General features: G+C 47.2%; 1 protein-coding gene across 5 annotated transcripts in view; it reads right to left on the bottom strand.

Annotated features, from left to right (window-relative positions):
• The window catches only part of LOC138521417 (spermatogenesis-associated protein 21-like), a 1,690,677-nt gene that overhangs the window by 1,064,189 nt on the left and 598,940 nt on the right, over positions 1 to 27,548 (bottom strand). For all 5 annotated transcript variants that reach the window (XM_069634222.1, XM_069634219.1, XM_069634221.1 and 2 more), the window contains 2 exons: positions 20,790 to 20,874; positions 20,091 to 20,147 (listed from right to left, as the gene is read on the bottom strand). In XM_069634222.1, the coding sequence (XP_069490323.1) occupies positions 20,091 to 20,147; positions 20,790 to 20,874 (142 nt within the window). The remainder of the gene's footprint in view (positions 1 to 20,090; positions 20,148 to 20,789; positions 20,875 to 27,548) is intronic.

Genomic DNA, 27,548 nt, shown 5'->3' with positions numbered 1-27,548 from the left:
GTTTAGGGATAGCCCTACCGGTTCAAAAGTTGATCTTCTCATACGCGGTAGTGGTGGTTGCAAAGGAAACATCATTAATCCAAGTTGCATTAAAGCATATGGTCCTCCGGAAATGTTAGCCAGAATATAAGTACATGTAATGTTGCGACACGAAGAAAGCCATCCTGTAGAAAGTTTCACATGATTCAAATGACTAGCTGCTACAACTGTATGATTACAGGCTATGGTGTTATTTACATTGGTTCATTTGCTTGGAGTGCGTGAACACAACTGCATCTCAAACACAGTTCGGTTTTTCAATTTGTTTATGTTCAGCTGTTGACATTTGCCAACCTCTCCTGGTTCACAGGTCATACGATAGCAAACCTCTTAATTTTTGGTTTGTTTCTTGGCAAAACCTGCAATACTCGTAGATGGAGAACGACTGCTGCACATCAGAATCCTCCACTAAAGAATCATTGTGCATAATTTTGAAAATCTGTCTAAAAATTGAAGCAGGCATTGGCACCGCTACCAGACATGTGATCAGCAAGTCTCCTGCATTGTGCATGTCAGTCAAACAGAAATGTGAAATGTTGAAAACCTTCCGTGCAAGATATACCCACATGTTCTCTGTTTGAGCAATCATGTGTGAATATCTCTGCCGTGCTAAAGATATCTCTTGTACAACTGGTGGCATGGTTTCTTGAGCTTGTACCTTGCGTGTTCTCAAAGCTTTGTGAATCCTGTTCTTCGTACCTGTTTTGGCTGGTGTTTCGGCAGCGGGCAGCCTCCGGACATGATTCCTCAGCAATGTCAGACTCACATTGATCGGATGCGCAGATACGACACCTCAAGTTTGCTGCAATGTACCGCTTGACTCTCCCAAATGGGGGTCACTTAGTATTACAATTACACCAGCCAGGCACAGGTTCTACAAGTCAATCCCAGAAAAGAAGTATCAGTGTTGATAACCACTCTCTTAAGTAACATTTGCCTGCTGGCACACAGTCACATTTCTCTTTGCCAGGCTCCATTATCAAAACTATTTGGTCATTGCTGGACGCTATGATGTCCGCAGGTACGTGCGGGCCACTTGGTTTTTCTACTCACACCTTTGCACCCGCTACCATGCTGTCTGATGAGCCAAATGGCCCCAATGAGTAGTTAACAGTGTAGGGGGCTCCCCCTTTCTGATCATGGACAACTTGACAGGTATAACAATCCACTGGGCAATGTTCTTTTCTTGACAGTATTCCTGAATCAACTTACCTTTGAAGTGCGAGTCAATGTCACTCCTGAATTTGCAAGGGCACATCGTAATACAACGCAATTTGATCTAACAGTTTAATGGTGTTCATTTGTGTGGCTCACTTGCATGGCAGCACCATCAGATATCCATAATATGTGTCCACGATCGTACATGCATACTGACAACCTTTTCTGATTGGCAGAGGGCCGATATAATCGATCTGCCAGATTTGACCCGGCAACGTACCTCTTGGGAAAGTGCCCTGGACAATATGAATGGGTCTGTGCTGCTGATGTTGACACACAGGACATTGCAAAATGATCGTATTCACTACTTCTAAAGCGATACTAATCCCCTGAGTCTGTGCCCACCGGCAGGTAGCCTTTACCCCCATGTGTCCACATTTCTGGTGTGCCAACTTGGCCAAACCCTCTAATTTGCCCTCCTGAACCTACGTGTCCTGTATGGAAGGCATGGTATCAACAGTAAGACAGACACAAGTGACTAAAGTTCAAGGGTATTTATTGAACTTTAACAAGTGTGTGATGAATGCTAAATCTACAGATGGTAACAAGATATGGCCATCAAATAATAATAATAATGCAGTCCTAGTGGAGTCTCGTCAAAATGAAAGGCCCTATACTAAAAAGAAATATTGCCAATCCTTACCGCTAAACATACATAATGTAGGGTAGTGTTCATGAAAAAGAAAGTTTTCACAAAATGATATTTCAGGATATTGGGCCGTTGGCTTCCCTTGCCTACGTTTTCATCATGGGTCAAGGTGGTTCACGGGAGCAAAGCACACACTCTGGCTTCTTCGGCACGAGGATACAGTTCCATTACCAGCATTAGGGCCTTCTGTGACCAAGTCTCTTTTCTTATCAAAAGTCTCTTAATTCAGAGGGCCTGATGTACAAAAACAAGATACCAAGTTATTTTCTTCTGATAAGTATTCAATTTGGGTGTTTCACTGTGGATCTCCCTCAGCCAAGCTCAGATCTCTTTTACATCATGCTCGTTATTGTGGATCCCCCTCTTCCGGGCTAAGATCCCCTTTTTTCAATGTTCAGAGAACATTCTTTCTTGAGTACTCACGGTTCACCCCAGATCCCCCTCAGCCATGCTCAGATCCTTCCTCTTACACAATTAGTCTCCATCAGCCGGGCTCGGAACAATTGCAGTTCGCATCAAACTATCGAAGACTTTCGAATGTGCACAGGATTTAGCTCGACCTGTTGCAGAACCACTTCGAAATAAAAATTCCCTTTTCAACAGTTGCCCTTCTGTTGAATACCTAACGGAGACCTTTGAATGAGCACCCACGTGGCGCCGGACCACTCTATCTACAGTACCTTTCTTGGACTCCCGTATTTCAGTCACTCCTCTGGTTTTCAATTATATTTGCGTCGCTCGTCACATACGTTCCACACACTGTTCTCTTTAGATTTCTTCATACAATGTTGCTGCTTGCAAACCTTGGTTCTAACACAGGCTGGTTTGGTATCAGTCTCTCCGACTCACCAGCTGTGCTATCTTTACTGGCGCTGCTTTGTTGTAGGAGCCAAGGATAATACCACAGCGGCGAATGCTCCTGCCGCCTTCGTTATCAACTCAGAACAGCCCCAGGTACCTGCGACACACAATGCAGGTCTGTTCAGTTTTAGTTCCCGGTCTTAGGTTTCTTACTCCCCAAGGTTCACAAAAGTAACAGTCTCAAAAGGTCAAGGTTACTTCCCTGCTTGCAACCCTCTCTGGTCTCGCCGTCTTTCTCCTCATATTAAACTGCCATCTTAGAACTTCTGTTTCCTTGTGTGCTTTGCCTTGCGCAGAGTGTGCTTTCTTGCTCCGACCTTTTAACAGTATGGGGAAGTGTGATGGAAGTCAGGTGTGTGTAATGATCAGTTTTTGCCTGACCATTGATTTGGGACATGTCAGTTATATGACTCGGTGTTAGTCCGTTTTCGTTCACATTGAGCTCTCTGTGAGAAAGTGTTTGTGTCGGAAAGGGGGGGTTCAGTTCCTATGTATCCTACCTGGTAGGATGGGGAAAAGGTGTTACAGGGAAGGGGTACCGCATCTAACCATCCAGTGTCCCACTTCCAATCCGTGAAGACCAGTCATCCAGGTGATCCTCCCGCACAGATCCACCGTCAAGAACTGGATCCAAAAGCAATGGTTGTGTCCTGGCCACCTGGATAACAGATCCCCGGGGACTAGCAGGTGAGACACCTTCAGGTTTCTCACAGTCCACAGAGGAAATCTTGGTGTATTTCTCAGCAACAGAAATGAACCAGCGTTCCAATGATTAAGTAGTATAATGTGCATCCACATGATACACTTACCTCACTTTGTGATAGCATTTCCCAGCTTTCTCGCCACATTTCTTTTGTCCACAATTCTTTGGAATTAATTTTCCACCCAACCTTGTGCCATGTCGGCAGCCACAAAGCTAGTGCATTAGCTACTGACCATGAATCTGTGTACAAATGACATTGACCAGGTACTTCTTGTTTCAAAGCTTGATATCCTGTATAAAGTTATGCAAACTCGCTGCTCATTCCTTTACCTGACGTTGTTAGGATCTTTTTTGTCCTGGGATTATATGACACAGCTTTCCAATAACGCTCAACCATCAAATCCCCATAAGGTAACCCCATTTTACTGGAGACACATGCACTTCTGTCATGTCTTGCGGTATATAATCTATAGGTGGTACACTAGCCACTTCCTTATGTAATTTTGCAACTCCACCCTTTTCTGATTTTGCTCTATCTTGGATATACCATTTCCATTTGATTATACTGGATTCTTGGGCGTGTCCTATCCTGTGTATTTTAGGAGAACTCAAACCCCATTGCATAATCAGTATTTTGGGCCTGATCAGTACATCATGACCCACTGTCATTTGTTCAGTATCAACAAGAGACAAATAACATGCTAGAAATTGCTTCTCAAACTGAGTGTATCTATCACCAGCCTCGGGTAACTTGTGACCTCAAAATCCCAAGGGAGCACGTTTTCTGTCTTGCTTTTGCCACAAGCTCCGGTTAGTGTCATTTTCTTGCACTAACACATTCAATTCCACTTCTCCTGACGTCAAAGGCCACAAATCAAGCACACAATGTACAGTGTCCTTTGCCAAATCAAACGCTCTCTGTTGTCCCTCTACCCACTCAAACTTCTTTTGCGTCACTTTGTAGAAATACCAGGTTACTCACCGTAGTGACCACCTTACTCCTAGTCCATAGTCCCCTTTCCTCCATACTTGTGGGGACATCTCTCCGTCCTGTGGGACGGGACCGGAGCACTTTGTAAAAAGCATCCAAATTTTTCCAAAAATTTGTCCTTCCTCTCTTTCCTGCGCGGGGCCCGGCACGCGGCCGTAACCCCGCCCACCTTGGCTCCGCCCCGCGCATCGCCCCTCAGTCCTTTTCTTTGCCAGGTAAGAGACCCATTACCATTACAGAGGAACCTTATTAGAGGGGACGGCGGGCGGGCGTATGGAGGAAAGGGGACTATGGACTAGGAGTAAGGTGGTCACTACGGTGAGTAACCTGGTAATACTCCTACGTCCCGTCCCCTTTCCTCCATACTTGTGGGAGATTCCCAAGCACTCCTTACAGGAACTACGGGTGGATGGAAATACCCCTTACTGAAAAAGGTTCTTCAGTACAGCCTGACCAAACTGAGCATCAGCTCTAGAACTCATATCGAGGCAGTAATGCATACAGAAAGCAGATGGAGAGGCCCAAGTAGCTGCCCTAGCGATGGACTCCCAGGGAACATACTTCTGAAAAGCAACCGCAGCTGCCTTGCCCCGCACCAAGTGTGCATGAATACCTTTAGGAGGTTTCAGCTTTTGGACAGTGAAAGACTCTGTGATACAGGAGGCAATCCACCTAGAAATAGTTGCCTTAGACGCCTGTTTGCCTTGAGGGTTGCCGAAAGTCACAAAAAGTTGAGAAGAACTTCTAAGCTCGGAAGTCCTATCCAGGTAGAATTTAAGAGCTCTTCGGACATCAAGACAGTGAAGAACCCTCTCCGCCTCAGAGGCGGGGTTCGGAAAAAAGACCGGTAGGGAGATCGACTGATTCAAATGGATTCGGTCACCACCTTCGGCAGAAAAGCCGGATTAGTTCGAAGGACTACCTTGTCCTTGTGAAAGACCAAGAAAGGATGCTCCACCGACAATGCCTGGAGCTCACTCACTCTCCTTGCCGATGTGACGGCGACCAAAAAGGACACTTTCCAAGACAAGTACTTGAGGTCCACAGTAGCCATCGGCTCAAAGGGTTTATGGCACAGCGCCGTCAGGACAACATTCAGGTCCCATTGCGGGTGCGGATTACGAACTGGAGGGTAAAGGCGTGTTAAACCAGCTAGATGCCTCTTTACCACTGGGTTAGCCAGAGAGTACGAACACTGATCCGTAGAGAGATAAGCAGAGACCACTGACCGGTAAATCCTGCATGACAGAACATGAACCCCTGACGCTGCTAGGGAGGACACGAAAGACAACACCGCGTCAACCGTGGCCCCCCTTGGATCCAATTTCTTCTCTAGACACCAATGACAGAACCTGAGCCATTTACTCTTGTACTGAGATCTGGTCGAAGGTTTTCTGGCTGCCTGGATAATACGCATGTTATCCGCAGACAAATTCAGATGCTCTAAAGACCTGAACTTAGGCACCAAGCCGCCAAGCTGAGCGATTGTGGGGAGGGGTGCCACAGCTGCTGCTCCCCCTGGTGGAGAAGATCGGGAGTTACCGGTAACCTGATCAGCGGATAAACCGACAGGTGTTGGAGTTCTGAGAACCAAAACCTGGCCGGCCACCACGGTGCTATCAGTAGAAGAGAACAGTTTACCGAGTTCTTCAACTTCCAAATTACCCGGTGAACTAGAGGCAGAGGCGGGAAGGCGTAAGCTCTCATGTTGTGCCATGGAATCTCTAGAGCATCCCCCAGAGAGGAGGCTCCCAGCCCCCCTCTGGAGGCATACAGAGGAAGCTTCTTGTTCGTCGCCGTTGCGAAGAGGTCCACCTGCAGTGTGCCCCAGAGCAAGAAAATCCCTGAGAGGACCTCCGCCTTCAACTCCCACTCGTAGCTGACCACTGTCCGCCGGCTGAGGGCATCTGCTGTGACATTCAGCTGGCCCAGGATGTGCACTGCAAGCAGCCAGACACCATGAAGCATGGCCCACTCCCAAATCTGGATGGACAGGTCCACGAGGGGGGGAGACTTCATTTCCCCCTGCTTGTTGATGTAATACATTGACACCACATTGTCCGTTCTTATGCGGACCACTTTGTTGACAATGACCGGTCTGAACGCCTTGAGCGCCAAGAAAATCGCCAAAAGCTCCAAATGGTTTATGTGCAGGAGCTTGTCCTGAGGCGACCAGAGGCCCGAGACCTGAAGGAGATGTAACGTCGCACCCCACCCTAGGAGGGAGGAGTCCGTCGTGATCGTCCTGAAACCCCGCGCCCCCAGACAGATTGCTGAGAGATGACCACCAGTCCAGGTCTACTCTCATGGAATCCGGAATCATTATCCGCATGGAGTCTGGGTCCACTGCCTGACGCCATGAATTCCGAAAGGCCATCTGGATCCGTCTCATTTTGAGACGAGCAAGAGAAAGAGCCAGCACACACAAGGCCATGAGGCCCAGAAGCCTCTGGAACCACCAGGCCGACATACTCTCCGACTGCGCAAACATCTGACACGTGGCCAACAGATCCGCCATTTTGTCCCCGGTCAGGTATACTCTGCAGTCGATCGTGTTCCAACAAAAACCCAGAAAAATCAGGTCCTGAGAGACCGTCATGGAGGATTTCCGCCAGTTCACCGACAGCCCAAGATGGAACAGGAGCTGAAGGAGAGAATGGAGGTTGCCCACTGCCGCCAGCGGACAAGGGCTGCGTAGAAGCCAATCGTCCAAATAAGGATACACATGGATACCCTGAAGACGAAGATAGGCCGCAATCACCGACATCATCTTTGTGAAGACACGCAGCGCCGAGCTGAGGCCAAAAGGAAGCACCCGAAACTGGAAGTGCTCCTCTCCCAAAGAGAAACGGAGGTACCTCCTGTGTGGAGCCCAAATCAGGATATGCATGTACGCATCCTGAAGGTCCACCACGCTGAGCCAATCGCCCGCCTGCAACGAGGAGCGAATCTGGCCAGGCGTGATCATCTTGAATTTCTCTTGGGGTAAGGAAAGATTGAACTGGGAAAGGTCTAGGATGGTGCGCAGGCCAGCCTGGTTGGGTTTGGGCACCGTAAACAGCCGGGAGTAGAAGCCCTCCCCTCACTCCCCAAGGGGAACGGGTTCCACAGCTCTAAGGAGCAGAAGTTTCTGAACCTCGGCCTTGAGGGAGGGTGAGCCCGACAGCTAAAAAGGAGGGTTGAGGGGTGGGGTAGGGTGTAAAGGTAAGCGGAAGCCCGCCCGAGCGACTGACAAGACCCATCTGTCTTCTGTGATGGTCTGCCACGCCTCCCAATGAGACGCGATGCGTCCTCCCACCGGGGTCTCATGAGAGCACGGAAAAACCTCATTTGGCAGGTTTATCGGTAGAGGTGCCACCTGAACCTGATGAGGAGGCTGAGGAGCGGGAGAAATACCGCGTACGCTGTTGTCTACGGCGGTTATTTCCCGCAGGAGTGTCCACTCTGCGCGATTTGCGGTTGAGGAAGCCCCTGAAACCAGAAGAAGGTCGACTCTGTGATAACAGTCTCTGAGGTTTGAAAGGAGCTTTAACCAGAACAGACAATGATTTAGCCGTCTGAGTGCTATCATTGGTTTTGGTGAGCTCGACATCAGTAGAAGAATGAAAAAGCTCCTTACCATTGAATGGAAGGTCCAAAACCTTGTCTTGCACTTCCTTCGAAAACTTAGTGTGATGCAACGACGCTTGCCTCGAGGTATCAACCCCGAGCATCATGCCCCGAGCCGAGGTGTCTACGTGATGAGCCGCAGCCTCCAGGAGATCCTGGGCCGAGACCCTGGCATCGGAAAGGCCAGCTCTGAAATCTTCCTACTTCTCGACCGGAATGTGCTCCTCAAACTCCGACAGACCTTTCCACATCCACATGTTAGCTCCCGCCAAAATCAATTCGGCATTGGCCTGCCTGAGCTGCAATGCCGAATTGGCAAAGATTTTCCTCCCTAGGGAGTCCAGGAGCTTGTCCTCCTTTCCCAAGACCTGAGTAGCCATCACGGAAGAGGATGCTGCAGGTCTGGACTGCAACGTGGCTGCAGCCACTACTGTGGAGAAGGGAGGCGGACAAGACAAGGCCACTTCCTCCGAAGAGGGCAGCCTGTACCTCGTGTCAATCTTTTTATTGACGAAAAGTCCTGAGTGTGGCTTCTCCCAGACTCTTTGGACCTCGGCCAAAACATCCTTCTGCAGGAAAAGGCCGGTACGCTCCAAATGAGACAGGGTGAACGCCCCAGAAAGCACGCCCTCCTGTGGAGCAGGTGCCTCGGGAACCGGGACATCTAAGAAATTCATCATGTCCAGTACCCGGTCATGAAAAGCTCTAACCGAGCGGGGAAGGTCTTCGTTGTCCTGCTCGCCTTGAGGGTCATCTGACAGGTCAGGATCCTGCTGAACCGTGTCAGGCACTGCCTTGTCCACCGGGGACAACGGTGGCAAAGGTGGAAGAGCAGGGGCAGGTACCACAGGCAAAGGAGGCGTCGGCGGAACCACTAGAGGAACGGGTGGAGCCGGAGGCGCTGGTGGACAAATTTCCTTAAAAAGCCCTTTGTAATACTCCCTCATGGGGTCGGTGCGCATAAGCGCTTGAAATTTACCGAAAAAAGCGTCCTCAGGAGATTGCTTCGGAACCTGAGGAGGCCTCTCATGAGGTGGACAAATCCAGGGACGTAACGGAGAAGGGTGCCACGCCGGGCCCTCCGCCGACGTATCCACATAAATCAAAGGGGCCGCCCCTGCAGGCAACAAAACATTGTGCGGAAGAGGCATCCGGGCATTCCAATCATAAACGGGCCGGTAAGGATACGCACAAGTGACCTTATGTTCACCCAAGGGACCGAACCCTACACCAGAGGCCAATGGCGTAGTTGTAGGGGTAGTACCTAAAATGGCCGATGTGGTCGTGGCGGGAACGGCCGCCATTTTGTCTTCATCTGAGGGAAACTGCGGCACGTGAGATGGTGAGGCAGGGGTCTCCGTCGATGGATCAGGGGTCTTAATTTTAGCCTTAACATAAGGAACCTCGGCAGAGCCGGTACTATGAGGCCTGGAATGTTTCTGCAACATACCAACTGCCAACTGAGCCTTCGAAGGAAGGACCTCGGCACTGCCGGTAAAAGAAGAACCTTGCTTCTTTGCCCCCTCAACAGATCTGGTATCACCACAAGAGTGGGAACGGTGAGAAACCGCTTTCACCGACAGGGCCCTGCCCGGCCCCTCAGAACTGCTGGTAGCCTTAGCCTCTGTACGAGGGACCTCGGGCCTAGGCCCAGTAATAGCCTTATCGGCACGGGCCTCGAACATCCGTTCGGTAAACACAAGCCCAGCCAAGGCCTCGGGGCGCACCCCGGTCTTGTTTTTAAGGGAAGCCGAAAGAGAGGCCTCAGAGCAAGCTCCGGTACCCTGTGACTCAGCAGTACTGGGTCTACACACAGCCCCCACAGGAGGGGCCTCGGAAGTTACTCCGGTGTACACAGGCCCCTTACGGAGACCCTTGGAGAAAACTCCGGTAGAATTATTAGGCCCGACAGGCACCTCAGGGCGAACCCCAGTGACAGAGCGATCAACGCCCCTCCCGGCTCGAGAGGAACCCGGGAAGGTATCCCCTAGCCGGGGTGCTCTGAAAACTAAAAGAACTTACCGGGCGTTTCTTCTTCTCGTCGATGAACGCCTGAAAATGAGATGGAGGAGCGCGTCGGAACACCTCCTCCCACCGTTCCAACCGACGTTGAAGAGCCCGGACCGAAAGGGAGTTACAGTAAAAACAGGAGTGCCAGCGGTGTTCCGGACCCAAACACTCTAAACAAAGAGGATGGGGATCCGCCCTCGCGAAGCGACGATGACACGAAGAGCAGTCTGGAAAGTCTAATTTAAAAGACATAGACAGACTAGAAGACGAACGCTAGCGAGAGCCAGAGAGGAAAACAGGGAAGAAAATCTTCCGAGGATGCAAGTGCGTCCGGCCCCGATCGAGCAGAGAAAAGGACTGAGGGGCGATGCGCGGGGCGGAGCCAAGGTGGGCGGGGATACGGCCGCGTGCCGGGCCCCGCGCAGGAAAGAGAGGAAGGACACATTTTTGGAAAAATGTGGATGCTTTTTACAAAGTGCTCCGGTCCCGTCCCACAGGACGGAGAGATGTCCCCACAAGTATGGAGGAAAGGGGACGGGACGTAGGAGTATGGAGCCAATATTTGCCCTAATTGTGGTATTTACTGTCTCCATGATCCAAACAGCCCTATAAACTGCTGAGCTTGTTTCTTGTTCAAAGGAGTGGTAAACTTGAGTATCTTTTGTTGGGCTTAGGACACCATCTATCGATGCCCATTTTGCGCCTGCATTCCCAAAAATACCACAGTCTCAGCTAGTCCTTGAATTTAGTTTGGGTTAATCTCCCACCCTTACTTCTTCAGCCTGTCAATGAAAATTTCCAATTGATTTTTCACACTTCGCTCATCTTTGCCCTGAATCAAAATGTCATCAATGTAATGTGAAATCTGTACATCAGGTTTGCAATGTGTTTTGTCCAAATGTTCTGCCGCCAGCCGGTGACAAATGGTTGGGCTGTGCAAGCACCCCATAGGCAACCTTGTGAAGGTATACTGATGCCCATTCCAAGAAAATGAAAACTGTTCCTGGCACTCCTCAGCAATTGGTACAGAGAAACAAGAATTTGCTAGATCTAATACAGCATACCATGTTCCCTCAAACCTTTGTATGTTCTCAATTAAAATAATGGTATCTGGGGCTGCAGGGACTAAAGGGGGAGTGTATTTGTTTGATTCTCTTTAATCCATAGTAATTATCCAGCTCCCATCCCCCTTTTTCACAGGTCAGACCGGGCTATTGCAAGAAGTAGTAACAGGGATTAATCCTCCTGCTTCTACATATTACTTAATGGTGTCAGCAATTTCTTTATGTCCCCGGGGAATGCAGCATTGTTTCATCGATACACACTTTGCAGCCAAAGGCACGTGCACCGGTGGGATTTTCAATTTGCCTACAATAAAAGGTGTACAAGTTAATGCGTTCAATCCAACCTGATAGGTTTAACCTCCCAGTCCTAACGTCAATCCCTCCAAAATGTCAAAACAAATGATATACTCAGGTATCAGGACAATCAACACTTGGTATTTCTGATTTGGCAAATTGTCTATCCTCATCTCCACTCCTGTTTGTACTGCGGGTATTTTCCTTTCGCCCAACCCAGTAATGGTAAAGTGTCGACCTTTAAATCTCGAAGGATTTCCATGAATCAATGAGGGCTCTGCCCCATTATCTATCAATCCTCGGACCTCTTGTGCGTTTCCAGGCTTCCAAAATATCTTAACACTAACATGAGGTTGTCTGTCAACTTTTATACGAACGGACACTGCCAGGCCTTGGCCACAATCCTAGTTAAATATATAATGAGTGTATCCGGGCTCAGACTCCAAGATTGCACTCACCACTTTTCTCAAATCAGCATACGTTGGCTGATACTGCGAAGGGACTCCCATAGACCCTTCTTTCGGTTCCTCCTTAGGAGAGGCCGAAGATGAAGTGTACTTTTTCGGCTTGGTCACTACCTGTCTATTAACTTGTTTATAGTGCTGCTTCCCAGAAAGCCCCCTTTTTGTACAACTCATCCATCTCCATGGTTTCAATAGCATCAATCTCCTCCCATCTTTGAACAATGCCAAAAACATGTCCTTTCTTGACAGCCTGGAGTCTCTACTTCTTGGTGCCTTCCCTCCATTCTTTTTGCAGTGCGCCCCTCTTTTTCCCGGTCTATCCTCACCTTTGCACCATTCACATAGGTCTGACAGTTGCGAAATTGCATCAACCGCCTAATCAGTTGGTTTTCAAGTCATACCTACTAACAAAGTCATATGACACTCTTGTATGCGGGTAGGGCAGTTCTTATAATGATATTTCAGACAGGGGCACCACCCCCATTTGTGCCGGTTCGTCTACAAGAATTGCTTCCTTCATGGCATGCTCTCTGATTTTCTGAATACCCTCTTCTAATGTGTACCACTTCTTTTCCTCACTGGCCCACTCAGTGCTGATATGATATTTACGTTTAAACCCTTGGGCCGCTAGGTGCAACAATGACGCATGCGTGGCCTGGCCGTTTTCATCTGGAGCTTTCCCTGCCCCCAATGGTTCTTGTATATTAGTGTCATTGGATAGAGGCAGGAAGCACATAAAATCTGTGGTGACTACTAACAGTCCTGCAGCACCTCCATCAAACATTCACACCATCCAGGTGAGCAAAGACTCCCGTATTCTGCCTCAACCAAGTGCTAACCTCATCCACCTCTTGGTGTGTTTAATCTTCTAGCGCAGTAAAATCCACAACTCCCCCCACCCCTGGGTTATGGGAATGAGGGCCAGCCCTACACCTCATTACTAGTTTAGCAGTTACAGTCTTTTTGTCCTGTTTCAAATCAGATTTTACGTCCCCCTCTGATTTACACTGTGAGTCGGTGGATTTCCAAATATCACCGTCCCATCGATCTGGGTCCCAATCCACCCCTGCTGTGGCGATTATAGCTGCCACCTTCCTCTTATTTATGTTACCTCGCTTTTTTTGTACTTCTATCGGGCTACCCTTATGGCTCCCCCCTCAGCCACCGCTTCGTATTTATTGGCTTTATTGTGCCAAAGTTTCATTTGTAACTGCTAGATTAGTGAAATGTGTTTTTCAGCAGCTTACTCTTTTTCTAATCGTAAAATATCTTCATTCCGCTTGACATTCCTCTGGTGCATTTATCTGCAAGCATGCAACAGAACCCACCTTGCCTTCCCAGTGCGGCAAATTTGTTTCCCTTCTCTACTGAAACTTGCTGTAAACAAAACATAACTTCTGTGTGTCCTGCATCACCTAAGCTCTTGTCCCATGTTTCACTCAATCCTGCATTGCATGCCCATGATTAGGCTAATTTATCATATGGACTCTTTGCCTACCGTGGAATCATAGCACTAATGCAGTCCCCACCAGAGATGACCCCTTCTCCTTTTTCTTAAACAATGTGCTCATATTTACAATAACTTAAAATTATCTATTTACAGTAACTTATTCACTGCAACCTGAATGCAAATGTGCAAAGTGCACACACAAAAAACATATTAAAGCAGCCTCCCACTGCAGAAACAAACTCACTTCCAACATCAATACTGCCCACCAGCGTTCAAGCACAAATCCTTCGCTACCTAGTACTCTTCATCACAAGGTATCCTGCTCACAGCGCCAACATGTTTTGCTCTCACAAAGTGCACTGATATATTTCTGTTTTCTCCATAGTACACTGAATTAAAACTTTGGACACTGGAGGGCAATTACTCAAACAAAGCTAGACTGTAAAATGGCTCTTTCCGGCCTCTTTATTCACAAAAGCATACATGAATGAATAAATGCAGCAAAAATAATAAGTAAATAAATGACTGAAAGAAGTCTAAATAAAATACATCATTGTTGACACAGCCGCAAGGCACACCCTCATCTAGCCCGGAGTCACTGAAAATCTCCCAAACAGTCAGGCATAGAGATCTCGGTATCAACAGGCCTGAAGCGATGTGTCCATCCTCCAAGTGAAGCTTTCTAACTGACCACCTTGGTGCCCCTTGTTTTAAGCCCTTTGCAAATGTGGGGTGGCACCTTCTAGAATCTTCTGGCTCTTACTCGTCGTCAGCTCTCATGGGCCCCCAGCCGGAGTGACCCACGGTAAACTCAAGGAGCAGAACTCTTCACTTACTCAAGTAATCACAAAATAACTCTATAACTCATCTTCAGCTTTGACAACATCCATGGTAACACTATCAGGTATCAGCAGCACCTGTTTATCCTAGCCTCTTCGCACAGTGTCCTTGGGTGAGCAATGCAAACTAACATATGCAATGAATAACGTTGAGAACATGTTTACCAGTGGAATAGTATGTGCAAAGCTGAAAATATGTTTATTCACTGAATAATTCACATCAAGTGCAGATTCCACTGAGGCCTGGAGCAAATGTCCATTATGGCTCTGACCGCACCAGAATGCACTGCGCACCAGCGCCGTGTTTTAGTCCAAAGCATTGCAGGGGGGCAGGTGATAAGGGGGGACCCAAGAGTGAAATGTCCTGTGATTTGTGATACGAGAAGCAGAAGGTGATGCCAACAAATTTAGTTCAGCAACGGGGATGCATTGTGGGGGTGCCTGCATGTCGAGCATCAAGAGAAGGGTGCCATTATCCTAAGGAGCTAATTTGACCTTGGAGTCATCCACTGAGCTCATGGTAATGACCAGGTGCACACCACGTGACCAAGTTAATGGGGAGGGAAACATTCAGGTACCTCGCGAGTCAGATAGCGGAAAACCAAGATGACAGAGTAGGGGGACCATGTGTTAGAGGGCAAGGGTAGATTAGGATGTGGCCAACTTGTCAAGGGACTATAGGGGAGTGGTATATATGTATGTAGGTGGTAGCCAATGAGGTTGAGGGGTTAACACTGCTTATTGTTTAGGTGCTTGCTTTGAACTAACAGAAAGCTCTGTGGCAGTTTGGTTCTATGGGACCTTCTGTCACTTTTTTCCTTTTTGTATACAAAATAGACCTTGTTTTCCTTGCAAAGAAGTGCACTGAGCCTTTTTCCTTAGAGGAGTATTTTTTATGTCTGGTTGTCTGGAGGTCTTGCCTTACAAATTTGGTGATCCTAGGCCCTCCGCTCTAATGGAGGATTCCTGGGCGCACATCTGGAAGGACCGCGCCCACCTGCAGTGACCAGTCCCTGTAACAAGAGGTTTACAGGAGCCATTTGCCCTGAATTCCTGTCTGGTCTTTGGAGCGGGCGCCGCCCCCAGATTGTGCAGGCTGTTGATATGACTCCATGACAGAGGAGCTCAGGAGAGCACACAGATGAAAGTGCACCTTTTGTGGGAGAAAACAACAGGGGAGCAGGGTGTGTGAGTGTTGGCAAGTGTATGGGTGTGTGTTGATGGTGATGTGGAGTACAAAGACCATGTGGCATCACATATTTATGGGGTTTTATTATATGAGGTAAAGGATAAGAGTGGAACAGGATCCTCTCCAATTGGGTGGAGTAGACAGCGCTGTAAAATTAGGAGGAAAATGGACAATATTGAGAGGGCCTGTTATCCCTCTGCCCGATATAAAGTGGGCAAAAAGACAAATAGTAGTTTGTTGTTGTGTTTTATTGATGTTTTTATTGTGGAAGTGTGGACCAAGATGGGGTCTGGAGGTGTTGTAGCATTTTAGTGGAATGAAAGTAAGTTGTGGGTTGGTATGAGGGTGTGTGGATTGCAGTGGCGTGAAGAGGTTGATGTGGGTAAGGGGTGACAAGCGCAGGCACAGGTTGAGAGCCCGCCATGGGCGCAATGGCAGGGGTATTAAGGCATTGTAGGATCAGGGACTGGGTTGACTGTACATGTTTTAAGCAGGTAAGGACCATCAAAATTGAGCCGTTGACTCCACTGGAGTACATGTGTGCAGCCCTGCCCTTTATATATAGTATAATCGAGAGTGGGGGCCGAGACAAGAGGGGGAATGTATAAGCAATGGCTAGAACAAGGAACAAACAACAAGGAGGTATTGGGTCACATGTACCCATTCTTGGCAGCCAAATATAAGGGGAAAAAACTGAAAAACAGAAAAGGGGTCCTAGATTGTTGGAGGATGGTGAAGGATTTGGAGGGTACCCCCCCCTAGATAATACAAAAATAGCGAGCATGCAGGCCACCAGTAATGTGTGTCCCGGCTCCAGCCGCGCACATTGTCCTGAATACCAAGGGGTGCCCCACCCCACCTAACACAGTATCCATAGCACAGCCTCCCCCAGCAGGGTTTTACCACACATGTGTGTCAGGGTTCCGGACAGTGATGGCCAATAATGTTATCATTCTTATACTCATTTAATTTATTAGGTGTATATACATTTTTAGTTTGGGCCTTAACACATTTCTTCCAGAGTGCAGAGGTGATCCCAGGCCAAGATGGTGGAAGGGTCCTGGAGTCCTGATTGGTTGAAGGCTAACAAAGGGCTAGGCAGAACATTCTCAACTGCCTTTCATTAAGATTTGCCAAGGACGTAGGTCCTGTTTTGGTGCTCTGCATTGTTTAGGCCTGGTGTCTCAGCTGAAGAAAGAAGAAAGAAAAAGAAACTGAATTATCTACAGTGTGTGAAGAAGATACAAGAGGAAGAAGAATACTACTTCTCAATTCAGATAAGTGAAGCTTCTAATTGAGAACGATTCTGTTACTTGTAAAATAGATTTAAATAGATCTAAGTATTTAAAAAGGAACAGCATCTAGTTGAGTTTGTTTATAATATAGGTTAATCCAATCTTCTTCCATTGCATATGTATTTTTCAGGAAGGTAGGCAATTTCTTTCTACGCATGCGCGAGATCGGTAACTGTCAGTAAACAGCTTTTCTTTGTTACGTTTCTGCCTCTCCTTATTTGGGCTGCGTTTTAAACGTAACTTTTCTTTTCAGATAGCTTCCTGCTTCGTGTGAATGCGCTCTGGATTACGTAACAGAGCCTGTGTTTCTGAGGCAGTTCCGTGTCAGTATAGCTTAGTGGTGACTCATTGTAGAAGGTAAGCTTTCTTTTCTTTTTCACCCACGGTAACAGTTTTTTCTTTCTTATTGACTTAAATTTACAGCACACGCTTGCAGTCAGCATTTGTTCACATGCGGCACGGCCGTCCTTTTTGACTTTGAGTTAGGTAGGGAAAGACTTATAAGAGATCTGCAATCAAATCTTTTAGTCTATAAAATAGATACCAAAGAAAACATTGTATCTCCTGTGCTTGCCAAGTGAACTAGAGAAGTCAGTGAGAATTAGAAATTGTATCTTTCAAAATCAACCCAGTTTTTGAACAGGCAAGAGTTTTGGAGAAAAGACATCCATAAAGAAAAAGTAAATCCAGCAGAGCCTCAACTACAATCTAAGTGGCATTAATGTTAAGGTGAAATAAATCCTTTTGGCGTTCACCAGAGGGTTCTCAGGTACTAAAACACCTTTTTGGGTATAGAGAGATTGGGAAATGAAGTTAGCGAACTACAAGCTTAATCTTGTGTCTTTTGTTTCATACAGATCTTCCTCCTAAGGAGGAGGAGCCAGAGTCTGAGTTTGTTGTTTTGTCCCAATCCCCTTTCACCCGGGGGTGTTTAGAACTCAGCTGAATAAAACAAACAGTTGTGCACTGGACTCCTTTGTGGGTCTGTGGGGTTCAGCTGCTTCCAAGGAACTTTGGAGACAGGACCTGACAATGTGCAGTAACAGGTTTCACAAATCTCACATATGTCCCACTGCCCTCCACAGCCCCTCCTCCTCCTTCAACGACAGCTCAATATGAGAATATTCCGAACCCCATAGCATCCGCTATGATACTCCGCCCATGCTTTCACAGTGGGTAGAAAGTTTACGGGGGTCCAGGTTGAGAGCCCACCATGGGCGCAATGGTGGTAGTTAAGGAGAAACAGGGCGTAAAGAAGAAGTTGGGAAAGCAAGTGAGGGCACAGTTCCCATTATAACAAAGGGCCCTGGGATAGCTACCCTCTCTTACTGCGGGTGTGGGCAAATGGATACACAGGTTCGGGAAGCACACAGCAGGTATTACTATAGCTGATGTGACATGAACAGCTTGTGTGCCTCTGTACTGGGTGACCAGGCAGATGACATTTGGGTCAAGGAAGAGTATCCCGGGGTGAGGATAGGAGACGACTGCCACGACAGGGCCCACTTTAACGACTGTAGGACCCGTAAATAGGCGGCACTGTGGCGTATATATCCTGACACACCAAATATCCAATCTATAATGGCGCAAACTATGCAAGATGATGATGACCCGATACAGTACATATTGCAGATGCAATACATGTGGAGGGCAGAGGTACGAGCAGCCGCTATATGGGAGGGGCATATGATTGAAGTGTTGGGTATCAAGGAAAGTATCAGGGAGGACCCCAGTATCTGGGAGGACCCCAGGGAAGGTACCCTAGAGGAAGGGGAGGATTTCAGGGAGATAGGGGGGCAGGGGATTTGGAGGAATTGGACCAATGGGAGGGAACATGGGGGCAATGTTGGACTTGTGGGAGGATGGGCCACTTCTCATGGGAGTGTAGGAGCAGAGAAGCAGCTGCATATAATCTGAAAATGGCCCCGTATGCACCAAGCGCACTGGCCCCTTACCCACAGCCATACACAGAGGCAACCCGAACGTCCCTTATGGTGCCCCACCGGCCATGGCCCATCCTGCACACCCACCCCAGTTCCTCCAGATGCCCACCCCTGCACCTAATAGTGCTTCAGTTTATGTGATACACCCAGCAACGCCACACGACCCTTAAGTGCCTAACAACAACATGGTACCTCATGGAATGATCACAAACTATCAGGGGGCCAGTGTGGTAAGGGGGACTCCCTACATCTTCCCAGGAACGAACATCTATCCAGATTAGGACAACCCACAGAGAGCCTTAGCGAGCCCAGTCCTGTCAATCACTGCCAACCCAGAAGAGGAACCATTGGTGGGCATGGAGATAGGCAATACACCTTCTGTTGTTATCATAGACACTGGAGTAACAAAGTCATGCATTAAGGAGGGGAATTTCCCCCTATCGGGTGAGGTAATGGACATGCAAGAGTTCTCTGGGGCAATAAAATCAGTTTAATTTACAGAAGAATCACCCATTAGTGTAGGTAACAGGGAAATGAAAGCACCATTATTGTTTTCAACGGCCTCCCCTGTGAATTTGTTGGGAAGGGGTTTTTAAGCAAATTGAACATGACATTCATGGAGGAAGGTGTAGTTTGGTTGATCCCAGGTATATCATGTTAGGGCAATGATCATTGTGCAAGCATTGGGAAGTGAGGGAGCAACCGGAGGGCAACCATTGCACCCCGGCTTGTTCATCTATGGGGTTACAGTATTGTTCAATACAGTGCCAGGTGTGGCTAACAAGCCACGGAGGGTACCATCCAAATTTCTGTTCAGACCAGCCCAGCCCATAGATCATGAAGCAGCGACGATTATCAAACTAGATTTGGAAGGGGTGTTGGTTTAAAAAAACAAGATAGTGTGGATAGGGACAGATGCAGAGGAAGGAGAATGGCGCACTGTCCTAAGCATTGACCCAGCACAGCCATTGAGAGGTGTATCGAATGGGCACATTTTTGAGGACATAGACAATGATGGGGAGATGATATTTGAAGTGTGTATACCATGTCTAATAATGATTCAGCACCAAAATGTTCCATGTCCCATGATGTTAGCAGAGAGTGTCCCACAGTTTGCCCAAGGGGACTTAGCAAAGGTGCCATACGGGTTGTAGACAAGCAATCAACAACACAATGTAGGCCTATTGACGAGTGTAGCAGCAGTACACATCATTCTCAAACCAGATGGGGCTTATATGGGACCTTGGCTGGATAATATGCAGAAGGCTATACATGTAAGCATCATTAGCGATTTCATATAGTTGCTACTATTGACAAACAGCATCTGTATGTAAAACTTAAGAGCTTTTGGCTCAGTTCAGAAATTAATTGTCAATTGATATAACTGGTTAAAAACGCGTGTGATGTGATCAGAAAGCCACCCTCCATCCTACCGCCCTTCAATCTTCCGTTGCCATTTCCATACATCTTACTTGTGTCTCCTGATTTTGCTTTGCTTCTTTTTTTTGCTTCTTCTCTGGAGGCTCTTCCTTAAAGGGATTAAAGAATTATTAAATGTGAGATTACATGTATACCTTACTCCACTCCACCACTGAAAATCTCCACAGACCCAGACACTCCAATTGTGCTCTTTTGTACAAAGTTCTGTGACAATTGTTGTACAGCGAGCTGCATCTTTCCCTCTTAAGAAATGGGAAACTGTGCAGCCGGTCAATGCAACTATTGTCTGCTGCATTTCTAGAATTGAGACACCATTCAGCCCTGATTTTACACATACTGTACTCTGTACCACATTTTGTAGAACCGTGACACCAGTGACCTCTGGCAAAGCACACACCTACCTACACCTACTGCACAGCCAGCTCCTGAACATCAGACACCATTCAGCTCTGACATTATACTTACATAGTCCCATAGTCTGCTGCCTTTATACAACTGAGACCCTATTCAGCTCAAAAATATATCTTCTACACTGACTGCTGCTAAATCAGCCAAACTGGATGCCACAATCCCACCAACAGTTCTCAATCCATCCCTCCAGCTATGCATTAACATCTCATGAGGTAATGTATTTCAATTGTTAAACAAGTTGCACTGGAGTGTTTACTTTGTCTCCCAATGACAACAGGTAGAATGTGGTGTATATATTTCATTCCTTTTTAAATCCTCACCTGTTTTTCTCCAGTTATGTTGAAAGTACTTGTTGTTTTCTCCTCTTCTTCTTTGTTCTTGATTGCTGCTTCATCTGAAACATGCCTAAAATACAAAAGAGAATGAAAGTTAAGCATGAATCCTTGGATGTTGTGGAATATAGAGGTTACTAATCATTGAATCAAACTCACAAATTGAGATTGGACAAGTAGATAGAGTAAGATGCTTTATTTGTACCCCATTGAAATAACCAAAATAATAGGCAAGAAACGTTTCCCAATTTGGTCTTTTAACAGTACATCCTGTCCACTCCCTCCATGCTGAACAGATCATTTTAACAATTCCAACTACTTTACACCTCCTAAATCCATTCTAAGGTCAGGTAATTTTGGAATGCCATCTAGGGCTCCACCAGCAAGGGACATCATGGAGTGCCAGATTTGCACTACAAATGGCAAATATGGCCTGGCCACATTACAATGGATGGGGTGGGGATATCTCTTTGAGGCATTATAAATCGTTGCACTGTCAATGTGCTTCACTTTTATCTTCAACAGTCGTTGGATGAGCAGCATTACTTTGTCTTTCTTGGAGGGGGGAAGGTTGATCGATAACTCGCTTACACCACAAGGCTCTGGTAAGCATAGCTACAGGAATGTAACATGTCCATCCCCTTCACCACATCGCCAAAGTTCCCACTCTTTATTTTCATTCCATGTGCAAAGCCTGGCCAAGGAACAGTTCTATTAATTTAGAACATGCGTTGCAGCATCAAAGTGTTATTGCAAAAGAGCAATACATCTGACATTGGCGCTTTGTAAATAGATTTAAAGATGGCCAAACTGCAGCTTTGCACACCTAACGCATACATTTAATGATGAAGAGTGCTTTCTAACCCTGTACAATATTCTTCAGTCTTACCAGGAAAGGGCTGTCCCGCTTGTTTAAAACAAAAAAAAACGCAATGCATAATTCACCATCGGATGGGCACTGTCTAGTGAAGATCATAAAATGGCGCTGGTTCTGCCTTTAGCAGAAAGGGGGAACAGCCTGCCCTTTCCAGAAGCCACTCTGTCAGCTCCTAGGTAAAAAGTCATGCAAGGTGCATGCTATCAAGAAATAATCCTATCCAGGAGATAGAAGAAAAAGGAATGGAGTAGTGCAGCAAAATAATTGCAGCAGGAAGAAACAAATTGAGAGCCCAGCAGAACAGCAACGATTCAGGAAATAAGGAGACAATGGAAGCTGGAGGAACAGACTGCAGAGGCAAAACAGACTGAATAATAAGGTGGTCAGGCTTGCTGCTATGTGAAATGGCAGAACAAGCAAGCTGAAGACATAGGCGAAAGAGTTGGTGCAAGATCAGAATGAATCAGGACCCTGGAGAAGTACTGGATACACCATAGCACGAAAGCTGTATCACACAACTGGGTTAATCAAGCATCCGTCTATGCAGCTCTGCAGGGCTGGCCTGCCCTTCTTGACCCAGAAGAGCATTGTCACACTTTACAGTTGAATGGCATGCATGGCCCGCCCTGTAGGTCTATTAGAAGGATTTTCTTAGACTCTAACTTTAGGATTCAGGAAGATCAATCTACACTTCAGTTGCAGGTTTTCTAGGTATACTGCCTTAATCTCCGAATGGTAAACGTGGCAGAACTATCAAGGCAGCACTCTCATGAGAGTATCAGTTTAGAGAAAAGGAATAACATAGCATCAAGTAGCGCACAATAAGGGAATTTCCATGCAATATATAGATGTCAAATATGCTCTATATAGAGCTTTAGCAGAAATAGAAATGTAGTATGTTACCGGTGAGTAACTTTTTAGAACAGGGCCTTTTAGTGCAGTGACTTCTGTTTCTGCATAAGTCATTAATGTCCAAGAAACAGTTCAGAAATAGTTTACAGTGGTTTCCGATAAGTTTTCTTTTTATTTGTAAATTCGATCAAAGTCTAAACAATATAAAAAATAAAATTAATTTACATTTCATTTCATACTATAAACATATATATACGATTTTTAGAATTGAGGTAAAACCCAATGTAAGACAATGGTATAAACCCAAGAACGAGCGTGCAGTTATTGTGACTATTATATCCAAGGGTGGCCTCGGGTGTTCACTGCTCTTACCCCTATGCCCACCTACCTTCTCCTTTGGTGCAAGATGGTTAGGGTTTCGGGCACTACTGTAATCGCACTTTGCCAACACAATACAAGACATCCTTGTTTGCGACTCAGTTGTGGCAGCTTTGAAGGTCTCCTAAAAATCTTGGAGGAATCCAGTATAGTGTATTAATTCTAGACACAACACTTGTCTTGTGGGATGAACAGGCTGGTTGCTTTACTTCCTTACCTGCCTTCCAGTAGCAAGACTGACACCCCATAGAAGAACGGAACAGTGCATTTGTATTGGGAGGATAGCACAAGGGGCAACATGCTCGCCTTGGAAGCAAGACAACAAGGAGCAACAGAGGCGCGATCCTTGAGTCCGCGCTTAGAAACCTCTGTGTATTAAGCGCGTTATAAATAACCTATCATATCATAACCCAATCCAAGTTGGTGGGTTGTCTGCTTCCTTTTCTGGGGCTTTAGAGGCAGAGGCTCCTGAATAAAGGGGGAGTCAGTTTCTGCGTTGGGCGTCTCAACACATTATGTTCTTCATCGCCCCCTTAGCCTATGCTCCCTTGTTTCAAGCATCTTAGACTAGTTTGTTTCTGTTCCTGTTTTGACTTGTTTGCTCTTTGTCCATCTTTTCTATTCAGCCTGGTTGTTCATGTACCCGTTTTCCTGCCTTTTAAGCTCCCCCCCCTCATTCTTTCTTCTCTTTTGGGCCTCCACGTTGAGTCTTTGCACTTTAGGGACAGCATGTTGGTTTCCGGGACCCACTGGCCCTACATACCACAACTACAAAGACCAAGGTAAGCTCACCTGTCCACCCTGCGACTGACATGTTAGGACACTGGTATGCCTTTTGGAGGATTATAGCATAGCTGGAGTCTGGACCCTCAACTGCATTATTCTCGGCTGGCATAACTGGTCATCAGTATTTCACCGGAATGCACACCATTCCAAGATGGCCACCGGGAAGGATCTGTTCCCAAAGCAACACTCAAACCGTCATAGCAATTTGTTCTTCCTGGTAGCCATGAGCAGAAGAGCAACCACACTATTTCTGTTGTCCGGACACCATGTTGCTACATTTCCTGTGAATATTGCTCTTCAATTCGCCTTCTTGTGCCCATTGTATCCAATCTCCCTTCTTGGATTATGTCATCTCCTCCTTGACCAGTATGTTTGCTTTCTGTACTGTCCACAGCCTGTCCCTGTGTCACCAGAGCCTGGATCTGCTTCTGCAGTTCTTCACCTATCTCTGGTATTTCTGTCTTGTTTCTTTTTGCTGACCCGCCGCTTGGTATTTCTCTCCAGTCTTCGCTCTTCCGGGACTCTCTTGGGCTTGGCCTAGCCTCATATTTGGAACCTCTACCGCTAATTCACCCAGCCCTATCAGAGAGATAGTCCAGAATACTCCAAGAGGTTTTCTCCCTAATGGGTTTTCTCTTCTGGGGCTACCGCCAAGTGACTGCACCCCAAGTGCTTGGCAGAGTAGCGTTAAAAAGTAAAAGAACATTCCTCACCTCGTTCTGAAAGAACTGGTGTACAAAGTTGAGGCCAGTCACTGAAAAGTTGGACGTTACATCTGAATAGAAGGCATGGATCAAGTCCAAGAATTGATAAGTGCTGTTCAGCTATTGACCACGGAAGTGCAGACACTTAAAAACAGAAAACACTACACTGGAACAGGCTGAAGCAGCTCAAGATACTTTTATTGACTTTCCATTGGGGGGGATTTGGCCATAGGAAAATATGGTGGCTCACCTAAAAGGTTACAAGAATTTCTTGATGCCTGCACTATTTAGTTTAAATGTAAACTACACCAGTTTTAGACCGACAGAATCAAGGTTGGTTATTTAATATCTATGGGGTAATTCATGGAATCATTGGGCGCCGAAATCTATGGCACAAGCGTGAGAAATGCAGTGCACACGTGCGAAACGCACGCGTGTGCCCGTTTACCAATTCATTGAAGGCACTGCGCGTGGCTCACCTGGGACGTGCGCTGAATCCGCACGTGGCACACACGTCACAGCGACATCCGAAAGCTGTGCGCGAGTCACGCAGTGAAGGCGCACAACTTCCAGCACACACACCTAAAAAGGGGGCGGAACACACAGAATGGGGAACAACAGGCAAAAATGTGGGCTTAACGGGGGAAGTACGGCAGTGAAACGCTCGCAACGGCCACACGCGCGCTAACAACACATATTCATGGAATTGGACAGGACAAACACGCGCACGCCAAAAGATGCGCAAAGCTGGAAACACATCCGCCACGTGAAAGCAGGCGGAAGCGGCCTGGCTCAGCATAAAAACGCACAAAAACAACAAGCAACCATATACAGCTACGATGAATGTCCCATTCCTCGCAGCAGTGATCGTGGGACACCGCAGGAGGAGGAGGAGGATAGCCAGACCCACATGTTCTTACCCAGGACCAGCCTTTTTGGGATGCCTGATGACCAGGTCCATGGCTGGTATAGGTTTCCACCTCATATCATCCTAGACCTGGTCACTGAGTGGGAGGATGACCTCACACCACCTGTCTTGTGCTCACAAGCACTGAGCCCCTTGGGAAAGGTGCTTAATGTCCTGCATTTTTTGGCCACTGGGTCATTTCAACAGACAACTGCCATAGTTGGGGGCGTCTCACAGGCCACGCAGTCACGCTGCCTACACCAGGTGTTGGCAATCATGACTACATGCCCCTCAGTCCACAGGCACATATACATGCCCAGAATGCCTGCAGAAAGGCAGGCCCTGGTCCAGGACTTTACGGGGTGGCACAATTCCCCAGAGTGCTCGGTGCCATTGATTGCACCCATCTGGCCCTACGTCCACCTAGGGCCACTGAGCACATCTATCGCAACCGCAAGTAGTGGCATTCCATCAACGTACAGGTTGTATGCGATGCCAAAGGAATCATAACCTCTGTCTATGCAAACTATCCCCGGTCCACCCATGACAGTTTCATATTCAGAATGTCAGCCCTAATGCCAGAATGCAAGCTGGCAGGCATGGCAACACATGGTGAGTATAAATGCCTGTGCACATGCATGGATGTCACACACAGACAAATAAACAAATCCAACTAATGACAACCATCACCTCTCCATGAGACAGTGCCTACCCTCTGAACACCAACATGATGACGCCAATACGGAACCCCACCACAGCACCCCAGGTAAGATACAACGCAGCCCATATTGCAACCCGGAGCATAGTGGAACGCACATTCGGAGTGCTCAAGTCACGTTTCCACTCCCTTGACCGCTCTGGTGGGCAGCTACTATATGCGCACCTAGTAGTGTGCAGGATCATTGTGGCAGCATGTGTCCTGCACAACCTTGCAAGCCGGCGGGGCGTACCGGTGGACATGGTAGTGCCCCCACATCCCCAACCACATGCACGGCCACTGTGCATGAGAGGGGAAGGGCATGTGGCGAGGCAGCCCGTACCCAGTTTGTGGCTACATTTTTCACTTGTACTCCCCCCCTGTGGGGTGCACACAGGCCTGGCACATTCCAGGTGACAATCGATGATGACAAAGGGACAGTCAACTGTCACAACCTTAACACCCTGAGAATGTGTCCTTGGAAATGCAGCATTGTGTGCATCCCTAGCCACTTAAACACAATCCTGTGTGACCAAAAGGCACACATGCAAGCCACAGATTCCAAATCCCCCATGCAAAATAGCACATCCAAATGCTGGTATGTCACCTAAACCTCCCTCAACCCCAGGTCACCCACCCCACACAACATGCCAGGGCATGCAATGTGAAAATATCAATATAAATATCAACACACATGACAGCTGTCACAAAGCACACTGTTACAAATGGAGACAGGCCACAGACAATCCCCTCAGACACGCACTCTGAAGAAAAGAGTGAGCAAAAACATCCAACCTATACTAAAAGTATGTAAATGCATGCCATCAAAGGCCTGAACACCAAAACCTCGAACCTTTGGTGGCATGCATTTCAGGGAATCCCAAAAAAGAAAAGAAAATGCAGGTACTGTGGGATTGTCCCCTGCAACACCCAGCTCACTACACCACACAGTACAGTGAGTGGTGTCAGTGGCCTGGAAAGCCCTGCAGCTGCATAAAAAACCAAAGGAAAAAAAATTAGCCTGCAGCGCCAGTTCACAATCACGAAAGTCAATGTGAACATGTGCAGCAGGGACGCAGCATGAAGGCAAGTAGTGTGTGTAGGTTGGGGGTGTGTTGTGTGTGTTGTAGGGGGGTGTTTGAAGGGCGATTCAATGCATGTTAGCATGGGAAACGCATGAACATACAGTGTAGCATACATTTTCCATGTTAACCACTCTCTGGTGGACACATCTGCAACGGAAACATATTGCTGATCAATATCATAAGCAAAGCCAACATAGGACTATCAATTTACCAGCATAACACATCATGAACACAGGACTCAACAGTGACAATGTCAGACAGTGAGTAAACAACATAGCACAAGTGCCTCAATGTGGCATTGCCACCACACATCTCCCTACCATCATGAGAGAGGCCTCGACAGCTAAAGTGAGCCTGGGACCGCATACAGCATGAAGTGCATCAACAATGTATACAGTCAAGACAATACATGAATTAGCAGAATTAAATCATGCACAGTCAACAATATACTCACCAAAATG

Source organism: Ambystoma mexicanum, chromosome 13 (genome assembly GCF_040938575.1).
Source record: "Ambystoma mexicanum isolate Mex_15411 chromosome 13, UKY_AmexF1_1, whole genome shotgun sequence".
In the NCBI taxonomy this organism is placed as follows: domain Eukaryota; kingdom Metazoa; phylum Chordata; class Amphibia; order Caudata; family Ambystomatidae; genus Ambystoma; species Ambystoma mexicanum.
The sequence above is the reverse complement of the archived record's forward strand: the minus strand, read 5'-3'. Positions and strand labels throughout refer to the sequence as shown.